This window comes from Stegostoma tigrinum, chromosome 2 (assembly GCF_030684315.1).
Source record: "Stegostoma tigrinum isolate sSteTig4 chromosome 2, sSteTig4.hap1, whole genome shotgun sequence".
Taxonomy (NCBI): Eukaryota; Metazoa; Chordata; class Chondrichthyes; order Orectolobiformes; family Stegostomatidae; genus Stegostoma; species Stegostoma tigrinum.
The window spans coordinates 65,217,895-65,239,951 of NC_081355.1; the positions used below are offsets into that span (position 1 = coordinate 65,217,895).

Below are 22,057 nucleotides of genomic sequence, written 5' to 3' on the forward strand. Positions count from 1 at the left end.
TAGGTCTTTCCTGGCTACCTCGTAGCCCTCAAGTGCCCTAACTGAGCCTTCACATCTCATCGTAACATAAGCCTTCTTCTTCCTCTTGACCAGAGATTCCACCCCCTTCGTAAAGCACGGCTCCCGCGCTCTACAGCTTCCTCCCTGCCTGACAGGTACATACTTATCTAGGACACATAGGAGCTTTTCCTTGAATAAGGTCCACATTTCTAATGTGCACATCCCCTGCAGTTTTCTTCCCCATCCTATGCTCCTTAAATCTTGCCTAATCTCATCGTAATTGCCTTTCCCCTAGCTATAACTCTTGCCCAGTGGTATACACCTATCCCTTTCCATCACTAAAGTAAACATTACAGAATTGTGATCGCTATCACCAAAGTGCTCACCTACTTCCAAATCTAACACCTGGCCGGGCTCATTACCCAGTACCAAATCTAATGTGGCTTCGCCCCTTGTTGGCCTATCTACATACTGGGTCAGGAAGCCCTCCTGCACACACTGTACAAAAACTGACCCATCTATAGTACTCGAACTATAGTGTTCCTAGTCAATATTTGGAAAGTTGGAGTCCCCCATGACAACTACCCTGTCTCTCTCACTCCTATCAAGAATCATCTTTGCTATCCTTTCCTCTACATCTCTGGAACTATTTGGAGGCCTATAGAAAACTCCCAACAGGGTGACCTCTCCTTTCCTGTTTCTAACCTCAGCCCATACTACCTCAGTTGACAAGTCCCCAAACATCCTTTCTATAACTGTAATACTGTCCTTGACCAACAATGCCACACCTCCACCCCTTTTACCATCTTCTCTGTTCTTACTGAAACATCTAAATCCCGGAACCTGCAACAACCATCCTGTCCCTGCTCTATCCATGTTTATTTTTTTTTAAAACTCTTTCTAGTTTTATTTTTAATAATATCCTTTCCGTAGTACGGTGACTAGAACTGCGTGCAGTACTCCAAATATGGCCTTACCAACATTTTGGCTGCAACAAGACACCCATCTCCTATACTCAATGCTCTGACTAATGAAAACTAGCATGCTGAAAGCCTTCTTCACAACCCTGTCTCTCTCTGACTCAATTTCCAAGGAGCTATGAACCTGTGCCCCTTGATTATTTTCAGAGTTCCTAGTTTTGCATGTATGTATTTTCTCGAAACTTCAGCATCCAGGTATATTTCAAATAGCATTCTCTTACAGTAAATCAAACTTTTAAAGACACTGTCTGTGCAAGGTGATCGGTTAGTAAATATACATCGCAGAATGGTAACACTCGACGCTTTCTTATTGCGCGCACCTCCCAGGACTTGGCCATTTGACCTTCAATAATGAATGTTATTAGGCAAGTTGCAAAAATTGTTATTGTTCATAAGAATCTTTGACAGTTACCAATTTTGTACTCTTATGACATTGTTCCTCCATACGTGAAATCAATTATTGTTGGTAAGTCACCATCTGCATCCACAAATTGCAGTCCTTTCTCTAGTATGAGCAAGAATGATCTACAAGATATATAGTTAACAATCATTAAATGGTTGTGCAACACATATCCTGAGCAAAGGTTTAAAAGTAAGAAAAGCTACAACCAAAATAAGATTTTCATATCTGACTTTCTTTGAAAAAGAACCAACATAAATCCCACAATATTCCAAACAGACTCAGAGTAGAATAGAATATCTTTTTGTGATGAACAAGTACTGTTGCTAACAAGAAAAAGAACAGAACTTAGACAACAGATTTGGACAAAGCCTTTTGCAAACAGGAAGGGTGAAACACATGGATCTCTTGATGCTGCAGCAACTGAAACACAAAGATGACATCAAAACAATGAACAAAAGAAAGAATAATTTTTGTCCATAGGCTAACATGCAAAGAAATTAACATGAATCAATGGTAAGAAATCACACGACACCAGGTTATAAGTCCAACAGGTTTGTTTGAAGACACATGCTTTCGGAGACTCAGTCCTTCTTCTGGTGTTAGTAACAGAGGTAGTATCAGAATTGAAATGTAAGTAAAAGATCAAAGGGTCACACCACTGATGAGGATATATTAATCAAATCTAAGGGATGCTGTTAATTTTTTTTAAATCAGTTAGAAGGATTTAATGGATTAATACCTTTCAAGGCACTGTCCTGAGAGAACTAAAGGTTTTATCAGTGTAAAGAAGAGATGACAGTTTAGGTCAGACAATGCATGTTAGGCGTGAGGCCTTGTTTAGAATGCATCTGCAAATACAAATTTCACACGCGTAAGTCTATGGAGCGAGAGAAAACGTGAGAGAGAGAGAGAGCGCGCGCGCGAGAGAGAGCAAGAGCGCGCGCGAGAGAGAGCGAGAGCACGCGTGCGAGAGAGAGCGAGAGCGCGCGCGAGAGACAGCGAGACAGCGCGAGCGAGAGCGAGAATGCGAGAGAGCGAGAGAGAGAGAGCAAGAGAGACAGCGCGAGAGAGAGAGAGAGCAAGAGAAAGAGCGCGAGAGAGAGAGCACGAGAGCGAGAGAGAGCGCGAGAGCGCGCGAGAGAGAGACAGCGAGAGCGCGCGCGAGCGAGAGCGCACGCGCGAAAGAGACAGCGAGAGCGCACGCGCGAAAGAGACAGCGAGAGCGCACGCGCGAAAGAGACAGCGAGAGCGCACGGGCGAGAGAGACAGCGAGAGCGCACGCGCGAGAGAGACAGCGAGAGAGAGAGCGAGAGCACGTGCGAGAGAGAGAGAGAGCGAGAGCACGTGCGAGAGAGAGAGAGAGACAGCGAGAGCGCGCGCGCGAGAGAGACAGCGAGAGCGCGCGCGCAAGAGAGACAGCGAGAGCGCGCGCGCAAGAGAGACAGCGAGAGCGCGCGCGCAAGAGAGACAGCGAGAGAGAGAGAGAGCGAGAGCACGTGCGAGAGAGAGAGAGCAAGAGAGCGTGGCGCAGGAGCGAGAGAGCGCGAGGCGCAGGAGCGAGAGAACGAGCGAGCGCGCAAGAGAGAGACAGCGAGAGCGCGCGAGAGAGAGAGAGCGCGCGAGAGAGAGAGAGCACGCGAGAGCGCGCGCGCACGCGCGAGAGAGCGAGACGGCGAGAGCGCGCGCGCGAGAGCGAGACGGCGAGAGCGCGCGCGCGAGAGCGAGACGGCGAGAGCGCACGCGCGAGAGCGAGACGGCGAGAGCGCACGCGCGAGAGCGAGACGGCGAGAGCGCGCGCGCGAGAGAGAGAGACGGCGAGAGCGCGCGCGCGAGAGAGTGAGACGGCGAGAGCGCGCGCGCGAGAGAGTGAGACGGCGAGAGCGCGCGCGCGAGAGAGTGAGACGGCGAGAGCGCGCGCGCAAGACAGAGACAGCGAGAGCGCGCACGCGAGAGAGACAGCGAGAGCGCGCGCCGAGAGAGACAGCGAGAGCGCGCGCCGAGAGAGACAGCGAGAGCGCGCGCCGAGAGAGACAGCGAGAGAGAGAGAGAGCGAGAGCACGTGCGAGAGTGCGAGAGAGAGAGAGAGAGAGAGCGAGAGAGCGTGGCGCAGGAGCGAGAGAGCGCGAGGCGCAGGAGCGAGAGAATGAGCGAGCGCGCAAGAGAGAGACAGCGAGAGCGTGCGAGAGAGAGAGCACGCGAGAGCGCGCACGCACGCGCGAGTGAGCGAGACGGCGAGAGCGCGCGCGCGAGAGAGACAGCGAGAGAGAGAGAGAGCGAGAGCACGTGCGAGAGTACGAGAGAGAGAGAGCGAGCGAGAGAGCGTGGCACAGGAGCGAGAGAGCGCGAGGCGCAGGAGCGAGAGAACGAGCGAGCGCACGAGAGAGAGAGAGCGCGCGCAAGAGAGCGAGACGGCGAGAGAGCGCGCGCGAGAGAGCGAGACGGCGAGAGCGCGCGCGCGAGAGAGCGAGACGGCGAGAGCGCGCGCGCGAGAGAGCGAGACGGCGAGAGCGCGCGCGCGAGAGAGCGAGACGGCGAGAGCGCGCGCGCGAGAGAGCGAGACGGCGAGAGCGCGCGCGCGAGAGAGACAACGCGCGAGAGAGAGACAGCGAGAGCAGGCGCGCGCGAGAGCGAGACAGTGCGAGAGAGAGAGTGACAGCGAGAGCGCACGCGCGAGAGAGAGAGACGGCGAGAGCGCGCGCCAGAGAGAGACAATGCGTGAGAGCGGGACAGCGAGTGTACGCGCGCGCGAGAGCGGGACAGCGAGTGTACGCGCGCGCGAGAGCGAGACAGCGAGTGTACGCGCGCGCGAGAGCGAGACAGCGAGTGTACGCGCGCGCGAGAGCGAGACAGCGAGAGAGAGAGACAGCGAAAGCGCGCGTGAGAGAGAGCAAGAGACAGGGAGAGCGCGCGCGAGAAAGAGCGCAAGAGCACGAGAAAGAGCGCGAGAGCACGAGAAAGAGCGCGAGAGCACGAGAAAGAGCGCGCAAGAGAGAGCGAGAGAGAGAGCACGAGAGAGCGCAAGAGAGAGAGCACAAGAGAGAGAGCACGAGAGAGAGAGTGCGAGAGAGCGAGAGAGAGCGCGAGAGACAGATCGCGAGAGCGTGCAAGAGAGAGACAGCGAGAGCGCGCGAGAGAGACTGACAGGGAGAGAGCGCGCGCGAGAGAGGCAGCGAGAGAGGCAGCAAGAGCACACGCGCGAGAGAGGCAGCGAGAGCACGCGCACGAGAGAGGCAGCGAGAGAGAGAGAACGAGAGCACGTGCGAGAGAGAGAGACAGCGAGAGCGAGAGCGCACGGCACAGGAGCGAGAGAGCGCGAGAGCGCGCGGCGCAGGAGCGAGAGAGTGCGCAAGAGAGAGACAGCGAGAGTGCACACGCGCGCGCGAGAGAGAGATGGTGAGAGCGCGCGCGCGAGACAGAGACGGCGAGAGCGCACGCGCGAGACAGAGACGGCGAGAGCGCTCGCCAGAGAGAGACAACGCGCGAGAGAGAGACAGCGAGAGCAGGCGCGCGCAAGAGCGAGACAGCGCGAGACAGAGAGAGAGACAGCGAGAGCGCACGCACGAGAGAGAGACACGGCGAGAGCGCGCGCCAAAGAGAGACAACGTGCGAGAGAGAGACAACGCGCGAGAGAGAGGCAGCGAGTGCACGCGCGCGCGAAAGCGAGACAGCGAGAGCTCGCGAGAGAGAGACAGCGAGAGAGACAGCGAGAGCGCACGCGCGCAAGAGCGAGACAGCGCGAGAGAGAGAGAGAGAGAGAGAGAGACAGCGAGAGCGCACGCACGAGAGAGAGAGACGGCGAGAGCGCGCGCCAGAGAGAGACAACGCGCGAGAGAGAGGCAGCGAGTGCACGCGTGCGCGAGAGCGAGACAGCGAGAGCTCGCGAGAGAGAGACAGCGAGAGAGAGAGACAGCGAGAGCGCGCGCGCGACAGAGCGAGACGGTGAGAGCGTGCGCGCAAGACAGAGACGGCGAGAGCGCGCACGCGAGAGAGACAGCGAGAGCGTGCGTCGAGAGAGACAGCGAGAGAGAGAGAGAGCGAGAGCACGTGCGAGAGTGCGAGAGAGAGAGAGAGAGAGAGAGAGAGAGAGAGAGCAAGAGAGCGTGGCGCAGGAGTGAGAGAGCGCGAGGCGCAGGAGCGAGAAAACGAGCGAGCGCGCGAGAGAGATAGCGAGAGCGCGCGAGAGAGAGAGCACGCACGCGCGAGTGAGCGAGACGGCGAGAGTGCGCGCGCGAGAGAGAGACGGCGAGAGCGCGCGCGCGAGAGACGGCGAGAGCGCGCGCGCGAGAGAGACGGCGAGAGCGCGCGCGCGAGAGAGACGGCGAGAGCGCGCGCGCGAGAGAGACGGCGAGAGCGCGCGCGCAAGAGAGACAGCGAGAGAGAGAGAGAGCGAGTGCACGTGCGAGAGTGCGAGAGAGAGAGAGAGCGAGCGAGAGAGCGTGGCGCAGGAGCGAGAGAGCGCGAGGCGCAGGAGCGAGAGAACGAGCGAGCGCGCGAGAGAGAGAGAGCACGCGAGAGCGCGCACGCACGCGCGAGTGGGCGAGAGCGCGCGCGCGAGAGAGCGAGACGGCGAGAGCGCGCGCGCGAGAGAGCGAGACGGCGAAAGCGCTCGCCAGAGTGAGACAACGCGCGAGAGAGAGACAGCGAGAGCAGGCGCGCGCGAGAGCGAGACAGCGCGAGAGAGAGAGAGAGTGACAGCGAGAGCGCATGCGCGAGAGAGAGAGACGGCGAGAGCGCGCGCCAGAGAGAGACAACGCGCGAGAGAGAGACAGCGAGTGCACGCGCGCGAGAGAGAGACAGCAAGTGCACACGCGCGAGAGAGAGACAGCAAGTGCACACGCGCGCGTGCGCGTGAGAGACAGCGAGTGTACGCGCGCGCGAGAGCGAGACAGCGAGTGAACGGGCGCGCGAGAGCGAGACAGCGAGAGAGAGAGACAGCGAGAGCGCGTGCGCGAGAGAGAGAGACAGCGAAAGCGCGCGTGAGAGAGGACAAGAGACAGGGCAAGCGCGTGCGAGAAAGAGCGCGAGAGCGCGCAAGAGAGAGCGCAAGAGGGAGAGCGCGAGAGAGAGAGCGTGAGAGACAGATCGCGAGAGCGCGCAAGAGAGAGACAGCAAGAGCGCGCGAGAGAGACTGACAGGGAGAGAGCGCGCGCGAGAGGCGCAGCGAGAGAGGCAGCGAGAGAGGCAGCGAGAGAGGCAGCGAGAGAGGCAGCGAGAGCGCGCGCGCGAGAGAGGCAGCGAGAGTGCGCGCGAGAGAGGCAGCGAGAGCACGCGCGCGAGAGAGGCAGCGAGAGAGAGAGAGAACGAGAGCACGTGCGAGAGAGCGAGAGAGAGCGAGAGCGAGAGCGAGAGGGCGCGGCACAGGAGCGAGAGAGCGCGAGAGCACACGGCGCAGGAGCGAGAGAGCGCGCAAGAGAGAGACAGCGAGAGCGCGCGAGAGAGAGAGCGAGAGCACGCGAGAGCACGCAAGAGAGAGCGAGAGCGCGCGAGAGAGAGAGCGAGAGTGCGCACGCGCGCGCGAGAGAGAGACGGCGAGAGCGCGCGCGCGCGAGAGAGAGACGACGAGAGCGCGCGCGAGAGAGAGAGACGACGAGAGCGCGCGCGCGCGAGACAGAGACGGCGAGAGCGCGCACGCGAGAGAGAGAAGACGGCGAGAGCGCTCGCCAGAGAGAGACAACGCGCGAGAGAGAGACAGCGAGAGCAGGCGCGCGCAAGAGCGACACAGCGCGAGAGAGAGAGAGAGAGAGACAGCGAGAGCGCACGCACGAGAGAGAGAGACGGCGAGAGCGCGCGCCAGAGAGAGACAACGCGCCAGAGAGAGGCAGCGAGTGCACGCGCGCGCGAGAGCGAGACAGCGAGAGCTCGCGAGAGAGAGACAGCGAGAGAGAGACAGCAAGAGAGAGAGACAGCAAGAGAGAGAGACAGCGAGAGAGAGAGACAGCGAGAGAGAGAGCGAGAGCAAGAGCGTGCGCGAGAGAGAAAGACAGCGAGAGCGCGCGTGAGAGAAAGCAAGAGACAGGGAGACCGCGCGCGAGAAAGAGCGCGAGAGCGCGCAAGAGAGCACGAGAGAGAGCGCGAGAGAGAGCGCGCGAGAGAGCGCGCGAGAGAGAGAGCGCGAGAGAGAGAGCGCGAGAGAGAGAGCGCGAGAGAGAGAGCGCGAGAGACAGATCGCGAGAGCGCACAAGAGGTAGACAGCGAGAGCGCACAAGAGATAGACAGCGAGAGCGCGCGCGAGCGAGAGACAGCGAGAGCGCGTGCACCAGAGAGAGAGACAGGGAGAGCGCGCACACAAGAGAGACAGCGAGAGCGCGCGAGAGAGAGAGCGAGAGCGCGCGAGAGAGAGAGAGAGCGAGAGAGCGAGAGCGCGTGCGAGAGTGAGAGAGAGAGCGAGAGTGCGCGCGTGACAGAGAGAGAGCGAGAGAGAGGGAGAGCGCGCGGTGCAGGAGCAAGAGAGCGCGAGAGAGACACACAGCGAGAGCACGCGAGAGCGAATGAGAGCGAGAACGTGTGAGGGAGAGCGAGAGCGCGCGATCACGCGCGAGACAGAGAGACGGCGAGAGCGCGCGCCAGAGAGAGACAACGCGCGAGAGAGAGACAGTGAGAGCACGCACACGCAAGAGCGAGACAGCGCGTCAGAGAGAGAGAGACGGCGAGAGCGCTCGCCAGAGAGAGACAACGCGCGAGAGAGAGACGGCGAGAGCGCTCGCCAGAGAGAGACAACGCGCGAGAGAGAGACAGCGAGAGCAGGCGCGCGCGAGAGCGAGACAGCGCGAGAGAGAGAGAGAGAGTGACAGCGAGAGCGCACGCGCGAGAGAGAGAGAGAGACGGCGAGAGCGCACCCGCGAGAGAGAGAGATGGCGAGAGCGCGCGCCAGAGGGACAACGCGCGAGAGCGAGACAGCGAGTGTACGCGCGCGCGAGAGCGAGACAGCGAGTGTACGCGCGCGCGAGAGCGAGACAGCGAGTGTACGCGCGCGCGAGAGCGAGAGAGAGAGAGACAGCGAAAGCGCGCGTGAGAGAGAGCAAGAGACAGGGAGAGCGCGCGCGAGAAAGAGCGCGAGAAAGAGCGCGAGAGCGCGCGAGAGAGAGCGCGAGAGAGAGAGCACGAGAGAGAGAGCACGAGAGAGAGAGCACGAGAGAGAGAGCACGAGAGAGAGAGCACGAGAGCGCGCAAGAGAGAGACAGCGATAGCGCGCGAGAGAGACTGACAGGGAGAGAGCGCGCGCGAGAGAGGCAGCGAGAGCACGCGCGCGAGAGAGGCAGCGAGAGCACGCGCACGAGAGAGGCAGCGAGAGAGAGAGAACGAGAGCACGTGCGAGAGAGAGAGAGAGAGAGCGAGAGCGAGAGCGCGCGGCACAGGAGCGAGAGAGCGTGAGAGCGCGCGGCACAGGAGCGAGAGAGCGTGAGAGCGCGCGGCACAGGAGCGAGAGAGCGTGAGAGCGCGCAAGAGAGAGACAGCGAGAGCGCGCGAGAGAGAGGCGGCGAGAGCGCGCGCGCGAGAGAGAGGCGGCGAGAGCGCGCGCGCGAGAGAGAGGCGGCGAGAGCGCGCGCGCGAGAGAGAGGCGGCGAGAGCGCGCGCGCGAGACAGAGGCGGCGAGAGCGCGCGCGCGAGACAGAGGCGGCGACAGCGCTCGCCAGAGAGAGACAACGCGCGAGAGAGAGACAGCGAGAGCAGGCGCGCGCAAGAGCGAGACAGCGCGAGAGAGAGAGAGAGACAGCGAGAGCGCACGCACGAGAGAGAGAGACGGCGAGAGCGCGCGCCAGAGAGAGACAACGCGCGAGAGAGAGGCAGCGAGTGCACGCGCGCGCGAGAGCGAGACAGCGAGAGCTCGCGAGAGAGAGAGACAGCGAGAGCGCACGCGCGCAAGAGCGAGACAGCGCGAGAGAGAGAGAGAGAGAGAGAGACAGCGAGAGCGCACGCACGAGAGAGAGAGACGGCGAAAGCGCGCGCCAGAGAGAGACAACGCGCGAGAGAGAGGCAGCGAGTGCACGCGCGCGCAAGAGCGAGACAGCGAGAGCTCGCGAGAGAGAGACGGCGAGAGCGCGCGCGCGGAAGAGCGAGACGGCGAGAGCGTGCGCGCAAGACAGAGACGGCGAGAGCGCGCGCCAAGAGAGACAGCGAGAGAGAGAGAGAGAGCGCGAGAGCACGTGCGAGAGTGCAAGAGAGAGAGAGAGAGAGAGAGAGAGCGAGAGAGCGTGGCGCAGGAGCGAGAGAGCGCGAGGCGCAGGAGCGAGAGAACGAGCGAGCGCTCGAGAGAGACAGCGAGAGCGCGCGAGAGAGAGAGCACGCGAGAGCGCGCACACATGCGCGAGTGAGCGAGACGGCGAGAGCGCGCGCACGTGAGAGAGACGGCAAGAGCACGCGCGCGCGAGAGAGACGGCGAGAGCACGCGCGCGCGAGAGAGACGGCGAGAGCACGCGCGCGCGAGATAGGCAGCGAGAGCACGCGCGCGCGAGATAGGCAGCGAGAGCACGCGCGCGCGAGATAGGCAGCGAGAGCACGCGCGCGCGAGATAGGCAGCGAGAGCACGCGCGCGAGATAGGCAGCGAGAGCACGCGCGCGAGATAGGCAGCGAGAGCACGCGCGCGAGATAGGCAGCGAGAGCACGCGCGCGAGAGAGGCAGCGAGAGAGAGAGAACGAGAGCACGTGCGAGAGAGAGAGAGAGCGAGAGCGAGAGCGCGCGGCACAGGAGCGAGAGAGCGCGAGAGCGCGCGGCGCAGGAGCGAGAGAGCGCGCAAGAGAGAGACAGCGAGAGCGCGCGAAAGAGAGAGCGAGAGCGCGCGAAAGAGAGAGCGAGAGCGCGCACGCGCGCGCGAGAGAGAGACGGCGAGAGCGCGCGCGCGAGACAGAGACGGCGAGAGCGCTCGCCAGAGAGAGACAACGCGTGAGAGAGAGACAGCGAGAGCAGGCGCGCGCAAGAGCGAGACAGCGCGAGAGAGAGAGAGAGACAGCGAGAGCGCACGCACGAGAGAGAGAGACGGCGAGCGCGCGCGCCAGAGAGAGACAACGCGCGAGAGAGAGGCAGCGAGTGCACGCGCGCGCGAGAGCGAGACAGCGAGAGCTCGCGAGAGAGAGACAGCGAGAGCGCACGCGCGCAATAGCGAGACAGCGCGAGAGAGAGAGAGAGAGAGAGAGAGACAGCGAGAGCGCACGCACGAGAGAGAGAGAGACGGCGAGAGCGCGCGCCAGAGAGAGACAACGCGCGAGAGAGAGGCAGCGAGGGCACGCGCGCGCGAGAGCGAGACAGCGAGAGCTCGCGAGAGAGAGACAGCGAGAGAGCGCGCGCGAGAGAGCGAGACGGCGAGAGCGTGCGCGCAAGACAGAGACGGCGAGAGCGCGCACGCGAGAGAGACAGCGAGAGCGCGCGCCGAGAGAGACAGCGAGAGAGAGAGAGCGAGAGCACGTGCGAGAGTGCGAGAGAGAGAGAGAGCGAGAGAGCGTGGCGCAGGAGCGAGAGAGCGCGAGGCGCAGGAGCGAGAGAACGAGCGAGCGCGCGAGAGAGACAGCGAGAGCGCGTGAGAGAGAGAGCACGCGAGAGCGCGCACGCACGCGCGAGTGAGCGAGACGGCGAGAGCGTGTGCGCAAGACAGAGACGGCGAGAGTGCGCGCGCGAGAGAGAGAGAGAGCGAGAGCACGTGCGAGAGTGCGAGAGAGCGAGCGAGAGAGCGTGGCGCAGGAGCGAGAGAGCACGAGGCGCAGGAGCGAGAGAACGAGCGAGCGCGCGAGAGAGAGAGAGAGCACTCGAGAGCGCGCACGCACGCGCGAGAGAGCGAGACGGCGAGAGCGCAAGGCGGCGAGAGCGCGCGAGAGAGCGAGACGGCGAGAGCGCGCGCGCGAGAGAGCGAGACGGCGAGAGCGCGCGCGCGAGAGAGCGAGACGGCGAGAGCGCGCGCGCGAGAGAGCGAGACGGCGAGAGCGCGCGCGCGAGAGAGCGAGACGGCGAGAGCGCGCGCGCGAGAGAGAGAAGACGGCGAAAGCGCTCGCCAGAGAGAGACAACGCGTGAGAGAGAGACAGTGAGAGCAGGCGCGCGCGAGAGCGAGACAGCGCGAGAGAGAGAGAGAGCGAGACAGCGCGAGAGAGAGAGAGAGTGACAGCGAGAGCGCATGCGCGAGAGAGAGAGACGGCGAGAGCGCGCGCCAGAGAGAGACAACGCGCGAGAGAGAGACAGCGAGTGCACGCGCGCACGCGCGCGAGAGAGAGACAGCAAGTGCACACGCGTGCTCGCGAGAGACAGCGAGTGCATGCGCGCGCGAGAGAGAGACAGCGAGTGTACGCGCGCGCGAGAGCGAGACAGCGAGTGTACGGGCGCGCGAGAGCGAGACAGCGAGTGTACGGGCGCGCGAGAGCGAGACAGCGAGAGAGAGAGACAGCGAGAGCGCGCGCTCGAGAGAGAGAGAGCGAGAGCGAGAGCGCGCGCGAGAGAGAGAGACAGCGAAAGCGCGCGTGAGAGAGAACAAGAGACAGGGAAAGCGCGCGCGAGAAAGAGCGCGAGAGCGCGCAAGAAAGAGCTCGAGAGCGCGCGAGAGAGAGCGCGAGAGCGCGCGAGAGAGAGCGCGAGAGAGAGCGCGAGAGAGAGCGCGAGAGAGAGAGCGCGAGAGAGAGAGAGCGCGAGAGAGAGCGCGAGAGAGAGCGAGAGAGAGAGCGCGAGAGAGAGAGAGCGCGAGAGAGAGAGAGCGCGAGAGAGAGAGAGCGCGAGAGACAGATCGCGAGAGCGCGCAAAAGAGAGACAGCAAGAGCGCGCGAGGGAGACTGACAGGGAGAGAGCGCGCGCGAGAGAGGCAGCGAGAGAGGCAGCAAGAGCGCGCGCGCGAAAGAGGCAGCGAGAGCGCGCGCGCGAAAGAGGCAGCGAGAGCACGCGCGCGAGAGAGGCAGCGAGAGCACGCGCGCGAGAGAGGCAGCGAGAGCACGCGCGCGAGAGAGGCAGCGAGAGAGAGAGAACGAGAGCACGTGCGAGAGAGAGAGAGAGAGCGAAAGCGAGAGAGCGCGGCACAGGAGCGAGAGAGCGCGAGAGCGCACGGCGCAGGAGCGAGAGAGCGCGCGAGAGACAGCGAGAGCGCGCGAGAGAGAGAGCGAGAGCGCGCGAGAGAGAGAGCGAGAGCGCGCGAGAGAGAGAGCGAGAGCGCGCACGCGCGCGCGAGAGACGGCGAGAGCGCGCGCGCGAGACAGAGACGGCGAGAGCGCGCGCGCGAGAGAGAGAAGACGGCGAGAGCGCTCGCCAGAGAGAGACACCGCGCGAGAAAGAGACAGCGAGAGCAGGCGCGCGCAAGAGCGAGACAGCGCGAGAGAGAGAGAGAGAGAGAGAGAGAGAGACAGCGAGAGCGCACGCACGAGAGAGAGAGAGACGGCGAGAGCGCGCGCCAGAGAGAGACAACGCGCGAGAGAGAGGCAGCGAGTGCACGCGCGCGCGAGAGCGAGACAGCGAGAGCTCGCAAGAGAGAGACAGCGAGAGAGAGACAGCAAGAGAGAGAGACAGCGAGAGTGCAAGAGCGAGAGCGAGAGCGAGAGCGAGAGCAAGAGCGTGCGCGAGAGAGAAAGACAGCGAGAGCGCGCGTGAGAGAAAGCAAGAGACAGGGAGACCGCGCGCGAGAAAGAGCGCGAGAGCGCGAGAAAGAGCGCGAGAGAGAGCACGAGAGAGAGATCGCGAGAGAGAGATCGCGAGAGACAGATCGCGAGAGACAGATCGCGAGAGCGCACAAGAGATAGACAGCGAGAGCGCACGCACCAGAGAGAGAGACAGGGAGAGCGCGCGCACCAGAGAGAGAGACAGGGAGAGCGCGCACACAAGAGAGACAGCGAGAGCGTGCGCGCAAGAGAGACAGCGAGAGAGAGAGAGAGAGAGAGCGAGAGCGTGCGAGAGAGAGAGCGAGAGCGCGCGAGAGAGAGAGAGAGCGAGAGAGCGAGAGCGCGTGCGAGAGTGAGAGAGAGAGAGAGCGAGAGTGCGCGCGCGACAGAGAGAGAGCGAGAGAGAGCGAGAGCGCGCGGCGCAGGAGCGAGAGGGCGCAGGAGCGAGAGAGCGCGAGAGCGCGCGGCGCAGGAGCGAGAGAGCGCGCGAGAGAGACAGACAGCGAGAGCGCGAGAGAGACACACAGCGAGAGCACGCGAGAGCGAGAATGCGTGAGAGAGACGGCGAGAGCACGCGCGCGCGAGATAGGCGGCGAGAGCACGCGCGCGCGAGATAGGCAGCGAGAGCACGCGCGCGCGAGATAGGCAGCGAGAGCACGCGCGCGCGAGATAGGCAGCGAGAGCACGCGCGCGAGATAGGCAGCGAGAGCACGCGCGCGAGATAGGCAGCGAGAGCACGCGCGCGAGATAGGCAGCGAGAGCACGCGCGCGAGAGAGGCAGCGAGAGAGAGAGAACGAGAGCACGTGCGAGAGAGAGAGAGAGCGAGAGCGAGAGCGCGCGGCACAGGAGCGAGAGAGCGCGAGAGCGCGCGGCGCAGGAGCGAGAGAGCGCGCAAGAGAGAGACAGCGAGAGCGCGCGAAAGAGAGAGCGAGAGCGCGCGAAAGAGAGAGCGAGAGCGCGCACGCGCGCGCGAGAGAGAGACGGCGAGAGCGCGCGCGCGAGACAGAGACGGCGAGAGCGCTCGCCAGAGAGAGACAACGCGTGAGAGAGAGACAGCGAGAGCAGGCGCGCGCAAGAGCGAGACAGCGCGAGAGAGAGAGAGAGACAGCGAGAGCGCACGCACGAGAGAGAGAGACGGCGAGCGCGCGCGCCAGAGAGAGACAACGCGCGAGAGAGAGGCAGCGAGTGCACGCGCGCGCGAGAGCGAGACAGCGAGAGCTCGCGAGAGAGAGACAGCGAGAGCGCACGCGCGCAATAGCGAGACAGCGCGAGAGAGAGAGAGAGAGAGAGAGAGACAGCGAGAGCGCACGCACGAGAGAGAGAGAGACGGCGAGAGCGCGCGCCAGAGAGAGACAACGCGCGAGAGAGAGGCAGCGAGGGCACGCGCGCGCGAGAGCGAGACAGCGAGAGCTCGCGAGAGAGAGACAGCGAGAGAGCGCGCGCGAGAGAGCGAGACGGCGAGAGCGTGCGCGCAAGACAGAGACGGCGAGAGCGCGCACGCGAGAGAGACAGCGAGAGCGCGCGCCGAGAGAGACAGCGAGAGAGAGAGAGCGAGAGCACGTGCGAGAGTGCGAGAGAGAGAGAGAGCGAGAGAGCGTGGCGCAGGAGCGAGAGAGCGCGAGGCGCAGGAGCGAGAGAACGAGCGAGCGCGCGAGAGAGACAGCGAGAGCGCGTGAGAGAGAGAGCACGCGAGAGCGCGCACGCACGCGCGAGTGAGCGAGACGGCGAGAGCGTGTGCGCAAGACAGAGACGGCGAGAGTGCGCGCGCGAGAGAGAGAGAGAGCGAGAGCACGTGCGAGAGTGCGAGAGAGCGAGCGAGAGAGCGTGGCGCAGGAGCGAGAGAGCACGAGGCGCAGGAGCGAGAGAACGAGCGAGCGCGCGAGAGAGAGAGAGAGCACTCGAGAGCGCGCACGCACGCGCGAGAGAGCGAGACGGCGAGAGCGCAAGGCGGCGAGAGCGCGCGAGAGAGCGAGACGGCGAGAGCGCGCGCGCGAGAGAGCGAGACGGCGAGAGCGCGCGCGCGAGAGAGCGAGACGGCGAGAGCGCGCGCGCGAGAGAGCGAGACGGCGAGAGCGCGCGCGCGAGAGAGAGAAGACGGCGAAAGCGCTCGCCAGAGAGAGACAACGCGTGAGAGAGAGACAGTGAGAGCAGGCGCGCGCGAGAGCGAGACAGCGCGAGAGAGAGAGAGAGCGAGACAGCGCGAGAGAGAGAGAGAGTGACAGCGAGAGCGCATGCGCGAGAGAGAGAGACGGCGAGAGCGCGCGCCAGAGAGAGACAACGCGCGAGAGAGAGACAGCGAGTGCATGCGCGCGCGAGAGAGAGACAGCGAGTGTACGCGCGCGCGAGAGCGAGACAGCGAGTGTACGGGCGCGCGAGAGCGAGACAGCGAGTGTACGGGCGCGCGAGAGCGAGACAGCGAGAGAGAGAGACAGCGAGAGCGCGCGCTCGAGAGAGAGAGAGCGAGAGCGAGAGCGCGCGCGAGAGAGAGAGACAGCGAAAGCGCGCGTGAGAGAGAACAAGAGACAGGGAAAGCGCGCGCGAGAAAGAGCGCGAGAGCGCGCAAGAAAGAGCTCGAGAGCGCGCGAGAGAGAGCGCGAGAGCGCGCGAGAGAGAGCGCGAGAGAGAGCGCGAGAGAGAGCGCGAGAGAGAGAGAGCGCGAGAGAGAGAGAGCGCGAGAGAGAGCGCGAGAGAGAGCGCGAGAGAGAGAGCGCGAGAGAGAGAGAGCGCGAGAGAGAGAGAGCGCGAGAGAGAGAAAGCGCGAGAGACAGATCGCGAGAGCGCGCAAAAGAGAGACAGCAAGAGCGCGCGAGGGAGACTGACAGGGAGAGAGCGCGCGCGAGAGAGGCAGCGAGAGAGGCAGCAAGAGCGCGCGCGCGAAAGAGGCAGCGAGAGCACGCGCGCGAGAGAGGCAGCGAGAGCACGCGCGCGAGAGAGGCAGCGAGAGCACGCGCGCGAGAGAGGCAGCGAGAGCACGCGCGCGAGAGAGGCAGCGAGAGCACGCGCGCGAGAGAGGCAGCGAGAGAGAGAGAACGAGAGCACGTGCGAGAGAGAGAGAGAGAGCGAAAGCGAGAGAGCGCGGCACAGGAGCGAGAGAGCGCGAGAGCGCACGGCGCAGGAGCGAGAGAGCGCGCGAGAGACAGCGAGAGCGCGCGAGAGAGAGAGCGAGAGCGCGCGAGAGAGAGAGCGAGAGCGCGCGAGAGAGAGAGCGAGAGCGCGCACGCGCGCGCGAGAGACGGCGAGAGCGCGCGCGCGAGACAGAGACGGCGAGAGCGCGCGCGCGAGAGAGAGAAGACGGCGAGAGCGCTCGCCAGAGAGAGACACCGCGCGAGAAAGAGACAGCGAGAGCAGGCGCGCGCAAGAGCGAGACAGCGCGAGAGAGAGAGAGAGAGAGAGAGAGAGAGACAGCGAGAGCGCACGCACGAGAGAGAGAGAGACGGCGAGAGCGCGCGCCAGAGAGAGACAACGCGCGAGAGAGAGGCAGCGAGTGCACGCGCGCGCGAGAGCGAGACAGCGAGAGCTCGCAAGAGAGAGACAGCGAGAGAGAGACAGCAAGAGAGAGAGACAGCGAGAGTGCAAGAGCGAGAGCGAGAGCGAGAGCAAGAGCGTGCGCGAGAGAGAAAGACAGCGAGAGCGCGCGTGAGAGAAAGCAAGAGACAGGGAGACCGCGCGCGAGAAAGAGCGCGAGAGCGCGAGAAAGAGCGCGAGAGAGAGCACGAGAGAGAGATCACGAGAGACAGATCGCGAGAGACAGATCGCGAGAGCGCACAAGAGATAGACAGCGAGAGCGCACGCACCAGAGAGAGAGACAGGGAGAGCGCGCGCACCAGAGAGAGAGACAGGGAGAGCGCGCACACAAGAGAGACAGCGAGAGCGTGCGCGCAAGAGAGACAGCGAGAGAGAGAGAGAGAGAGAGCGAGAGCGTGCGAGAGAGAGAGCGAGAGCGCGCGAGAGAGAGAGAGAGCGAGAGAGCGAGAGCGCGTGCGAGAGTGAGAGAGAGAGAGAGCGAGAGTGCGCGCGCGACAGAGAGAGAGCGAGAGAGAGCGAGAGCGCGCGGCGCAGGAGCGAGAGGGCGCAGGAGCGAGAGAGCGCGAGAGCGCGCGGCGCAGGAGCGAGAGAGCGCGCGAGAGAGACAGACAGCGAGAGCGCGAGAGAGACACACAGCGAGAGCACGCGAGAGCGAGAATGCGTGAGAGAGAGCGAGAGCGCGCGTACACGCGCGAGATAGAGAGACGGCGAGAGCGCGCACCAGAGAGAGACAACGCGCGAGAGAGAGACAGTGAGAGCACGCACACGCAAGAGCGAGACAGCGCGACAGAGAGAGAGAGACGGCGAGAGCGCGCGCGCGAGAGACAGCGAGAGTGCGCGCACACGCGAGAGAGAAGACGGCGAGAGCACACGTGCACGAGAGAGAGACAGCGAGAGCGCGCGAGAGAGAGACAGCGAGAGAGAGAGAGAGAGAGAGAGACAGCGAGGGCGCGCGAGAGCGAGAACACGCATGCAAGAGAGAGAGAGATCGCGCACGCACGAGAGTGACAGTGAGAGCGCGCGCAAGACAGTGAGAGCGCGCGCAAGACAGCGACAGCGAGACAGCGCGTGAGAGAGCGAGAGCGAGAGCGGCACACGTGCGAGAGAGAGACAGCGAGAGCGTGCGCGTGTGCGAGGGAGAAAGCGAGCGAGAGAGCGCGAGAGAGAGACAGCGAGAGTGCAGGCACGCGCGAGAGAGAGACAGCGAGAGCGCGTGCGAGAGAGCAAGCAAAGTGCGCGCGAGAGAGAGCAAGCAAGAGCGCGCGCGAGAGAGAGCAGGCAAGAGCGCGCGCGAGAGAGAGCAGGCAAGAGCGCGCGCGAGAGAGAGCAGGCAAGAGCGCGCGCGAGAGAGAGCAGGCAAGAGCGCGCGAGAGAGACAGCGAGAGCGCGCGCGAGAGAGACACAGCGCGACAGAGAGAGAGAGAGAGAGAGAGACGGCGAAAGCGCGCGTGCGAGAGAGAGAGATGGCGAGAGCACGCGAGAGAGAGACAGCGAGAGCGAGAGAGAGAGAGAGAGCGAGAGCGCGCGTACGAGAGAGAGACAGCGAGAGCGAGAACACGCATGAGAGAGAGAGCGCACGCATGAGAGTGACAGCGAGAGCGAGACAGCGCGCAAGAGAGAGCGCGCGCAAGACAGTGAAAGCGCGCGAGAGAGAAAGCGTGTGAGAGCGCACGCGCGCGCACGAGAGAGAGAGACGGCGAGAGCGCACGCGCGCGCACGAGAGAGAGAGACGGCGAGAGCGCGCGCCAGATTGAGACAACGCGCGAGAGCGAGACAGCAAGAGCGCGCAAGAGCGAGAACACGCATGCGACAGAGAGAGAGCGCGCGCGGGACAGCGCGTGAGAGAGAGCCAGCGAGAGCGCGTGAGAGACAGCCAGCGACAGCGAGCGAGAGAGAGACAGTGAGAGGGCGCGTGCGCGCGCAAGACAGTGAGAGCGAGCATGAGAGAGAAAGCGCGCGAGAGAGCACGCGAGAGACAGCGAGCGAGAGAGAGACAGCGAAAGCACGTGCGCGAGAGAGAGAGATGGCGAGAGTGCGCGCACGCATGAGAGAGAGACAGCGAGAGCGCGCGAGAGACAGCGAGAGAGAGAGACAGTGAGAGAGAGAGAGAGAGAGCGAGAGCGCGCGTACGAGAGAGAGAGAGACAGCGAGAGTGCGCGAGAGCGAGAACACGCATGAGAGAGAGAGAGCGCACGCATGAGAGTGACAGCGAGAGCGAGACAGAGCGCGCGCAAGAAAGCGAAAGCGCGCGAGAGAGAAAGCGTGTGAGAGCGCGCGCGCACGCGCGAGAGAGAGAGAGACGGCGAGAGCGCGCGCCAGATTGAGACAACGCGCGAGAGCGAGAGACAGTGAAGGCGCGCGCGAGAGAGAGACAGCAAGAGCGTGCGAGAACGAGAACACGCATGCGAGAGGGAGAGAGCGCGCGCGAGACAGCGCGTGAGAGAGAGCCAGCGAGAGCGCGTGAGAGACAGCCAGCGACAGCGAGCGAGAGCGAGCGGGAGACAGTGAGAGGGCGCGCGCGGCGCGCAAGACAGTGAGAGCGAGCGTGAGAGAGAAAGCGCGCGAGAGAGCATGCGAGAGACAGCGAAAGCGCGCGCGCGCGAGAGAGACTGCGAGAGCGAGAACACGCATGCGACAGAGAGAGAGACGGCGAGAGTGCGCGCGCGCGAGAGAGAGACAGCGAGAGCGCGCGAGAGCAAAAGAGAGAGAGCGCGCGAGAGAGAGAGAGAGCGAGAGAGAGAGAACGTGAGCGAGAGCGCGAGACTGAGAGCGCGCACGAGAGACAGCGAAAGCCCGTGAGAAAGAGCGAAAGCGCGTGAGAGAGAGAAAGCGCGTGAGAGAGAGAAAGCGTGTGAGAGAGAGAGAGCGCAAGAGACGGGGGGAAGCCGGGGGGGGAAGAGAGAGAGAGAGGGGGAGAGGGGGAGAGAGAGAGAGAGAGAAAGAGAGAGAGAGAGGGGGGGGAGAGATGGGGGGTAGTGAGTGGGGGGAGTGAGAGAGAGGGGGGAGTGAGAGAGAGAGAAGAGAGAGGGGAGAGAGAGAGAGAGAGAGAAAGAGAGAGAGAGAGAGAGAGAGAGAGAGAGACAGATCGCGAGAGCGCGCAAGAGAGAGACAGCGAGAGCGCGCGTGCGCGAGAGAGAGAGACAGCGAGAGCGCGCGCGCGCGAGAGAGAGAGGCAGCGAGAGAGCGTGCGCGAGAGAGAGAGGCAGCGAGAGAGCGCGCGCGAGAGAGAGGCAGCGAGAGAGCGCGCGCGAGAGAGAGGCAGCGAGAGAGCGCGCGCGAGAGAGAGAGGCAGCGAGAGAGCGCGCGCGAGAGAGACAGACAGCGAGAGCGCGAGAGAGACACACAGCGAGAGCACGCGAGAGCGAGTGAGAGCGAGAACGCGCGAGGGAGAGCGAGAGCGCGCGTGCACGCGCGAGATAGAGAGACGGCGAGAGCGCGCGCCAGAGAGAGACAACGCGCGAGAGAGAGACAGTGAGAGCACGCACACACAAGAGCGAGACAGCGCGACAGAGAGAGAGAGAGAGAGAGAGACGGCGAGAGCGCGCGCACGAGAGACAGCGAGAGTGCGCGCACACGCGAGAGAGAAGACGGCGAGAGCACACATGCACGAGAGAGAGACAGCGAGAGCACGCGAGAGAGAGAGAGAGAGAGAGAGAGAGAGAGACAGCGAGGGCGCGCGAGAGCGAGAACACGCATGCGAGAGAGAGAGAGATCGCGCACAGCACGAGAGTGACAGTGAGAGCGCACGCAAGACAGCGACAGCGAGACAGCGCGTGAGAGAGCGCGAGCGAGAGCGCGCGAGAGACAGCGAGCAAGAGAGCGCGAGAGAGAGCGAGCGAGAGAGAGACAGCGCGCGAGAGAGAGACAGCGCGCGAGAGAGAGACAGCGCGCGAGAGAGAGACAGCGAGAGTGCGCGCGCGTGCGAGACAGAGACAGCGAGAGCGGCACGCGTGCGAGAGAGAGACAGCGAGAGCGTGCGCGTGTGCGAGAGAGAGACAGCGAGAGCACGTGCGCGTGCGAGAGAGCACGAGAGAGAGACAGCGAGAGTGCACGCACGCGCGAGAGAGAGACAGCGAGAGCGCGCGCGGGAGAGCAAGCAAGAGCCGCGCGCGGGAGAGCAAGCAAGAGCGCGCGAGAGAGAGAGCAAGCAAGAGCGCGCGCGAGAGAGAGCAGGCAAGAACGCGCGCGAGAGAGAGCAAGCAAGAGCGCGCGCGAGAGACAGCGCGACAGAGAGAGAGAGAGTCGGCGAAAGCGCGCGCGCGAGAGAGATGGCGAGAGAGAGAGAGAGAGAGAGAGAGCGCGCGTACGAGAGAGAGAGACAGCGAGAGCGCGCAAGAGCGAGAACACGCATGAGAGAGAGAGCGCACGCATGAGAGTGACAGCGAGAGAGTGACAGCGAGAGAGTGACAGCGAGAGCGAGACAGCGAGAGCGAGACAGCGAGAGGGAGACAGCGAGAGGGAGACAAGCGAGAGGGAGACAGCGAGAGGGAGACAGCGCGCGAGAGAGAGCGAGATGAGAGAGCGAGAGAGAGAGCGAGAGAGAGAGCGCGCAAGACAGCGAAAGCGCGCGAGAGAGAAAGCGTGTGGGAGCGCGCGCAGGCACGCGCGAGAGAGAGAGACGGCGAGAGCTGCGCGCAGATTGAGACAACGCGCGAGAGCGAGACAGCAAGAGCGCGTGAGAGAGAGACAGCGAAGGCAGCGCGCAACAGAGAGACAGCAAGAGCGTGCGAGAGCCGAGAACACGCATGCAAGAGAGAGAGAGCGCGCGCGAGACAGCGCGTGAGAGAGAGCCAGCGAGAGCGCGTGAGAGACAGCCAGCGACAGCGAGCGAGAGACAGTGAGAGGGCGCGCGCGGCGCGCAAGACAGTGAGAGCGAGCGTGAGAGAGCACGCGGGAGACAGCGAGCGAGAGAGAGACAGCAAAAGCGCGCGCGAGAGTGAGAGAGACTGCGAGAGCGAGAACACGCATGCGACAGAGAGAGTGCGCATGAGCGAGACAGCGCGCGAGAGAGAGCGAGCGAGCGAGAGCGCGCGAGAGCGAGCGAAAGCGAGCGAGACAGTGAGAGTGCGCGCGCGCGAGAGAGACAGTGACAGCGCGCGCGATAGAGAAAGCGCGCAAGAGACAGCGAGTGAGAGAGAGACAGCGAGAGCCGCGCACGCGTGAGTGAGAGAGACAGCGAGAGCGCGCGCCAAGCGAGAACTCGCATGCGAGAGAGAGAGAGACCGCGGCGAGACAGCGAGAGCGAGACAGCGCGCGAGAGGGAGCGAGCGAGAACGAGCGAGGGCGCGCGAGAGAAAGAGAGCGAGAGCGCGCGCGAGAGAGAGCGTGCGAGAGACAGCGAGAGCACAGTGCGCGAGCAAGAGCGCGAGAGAGAGGCAGAGAGAGTGCACGCGCGAGAGAGAGAGAAAGCGAGAGCGCGCGCGCAAGACAGCGAGAGCGCACGCGAGAGAGAGACAAGCGCGACAGAGAGAGAGACAGCGAGAGCGCACGAGAGAGAGAGAGAGAGACAGCGAGAGCGCGCGAGAGCAAAAGAGAGAGAGCGCGCGAGAGAGAGCGAGAGAGAGAGCGCGAGAGAGAGTGAGAGACT

The 22,057-nt window shown here is 63.5% G+C and overlaps 2 protein-coding genes across 6 annotated transcripts in view; one reads left to right on the forward strand and one right to left on the reverse strand.

Moving 5' to 3' along the window:
- Positions 1-22,057, reverse strand: part of LOC125465443 (ubiquitin-conjugating enzyme E2 E2) — a 248,649-nt gene that overhangs the window by 170,873 nt on the left and 55,719 nt on the right. The window lies entirely within an intron of this gene.
- On the forward strand, positions 6,406-10,073 carry LOC132207177 (zinc finger CCCH domain-containing protein 13-like; the record flags this gene model as incomplete). Its single annotated transcript, XM_059642393.1, has 3 exons — positions 6,406-6,477; positions 9,539-9,578; positions 10,009-10,073. Coding segments are annotated over 3 exons (177 nt in total), but the record flags the coding sequence as incomplete, so codon positions are not given.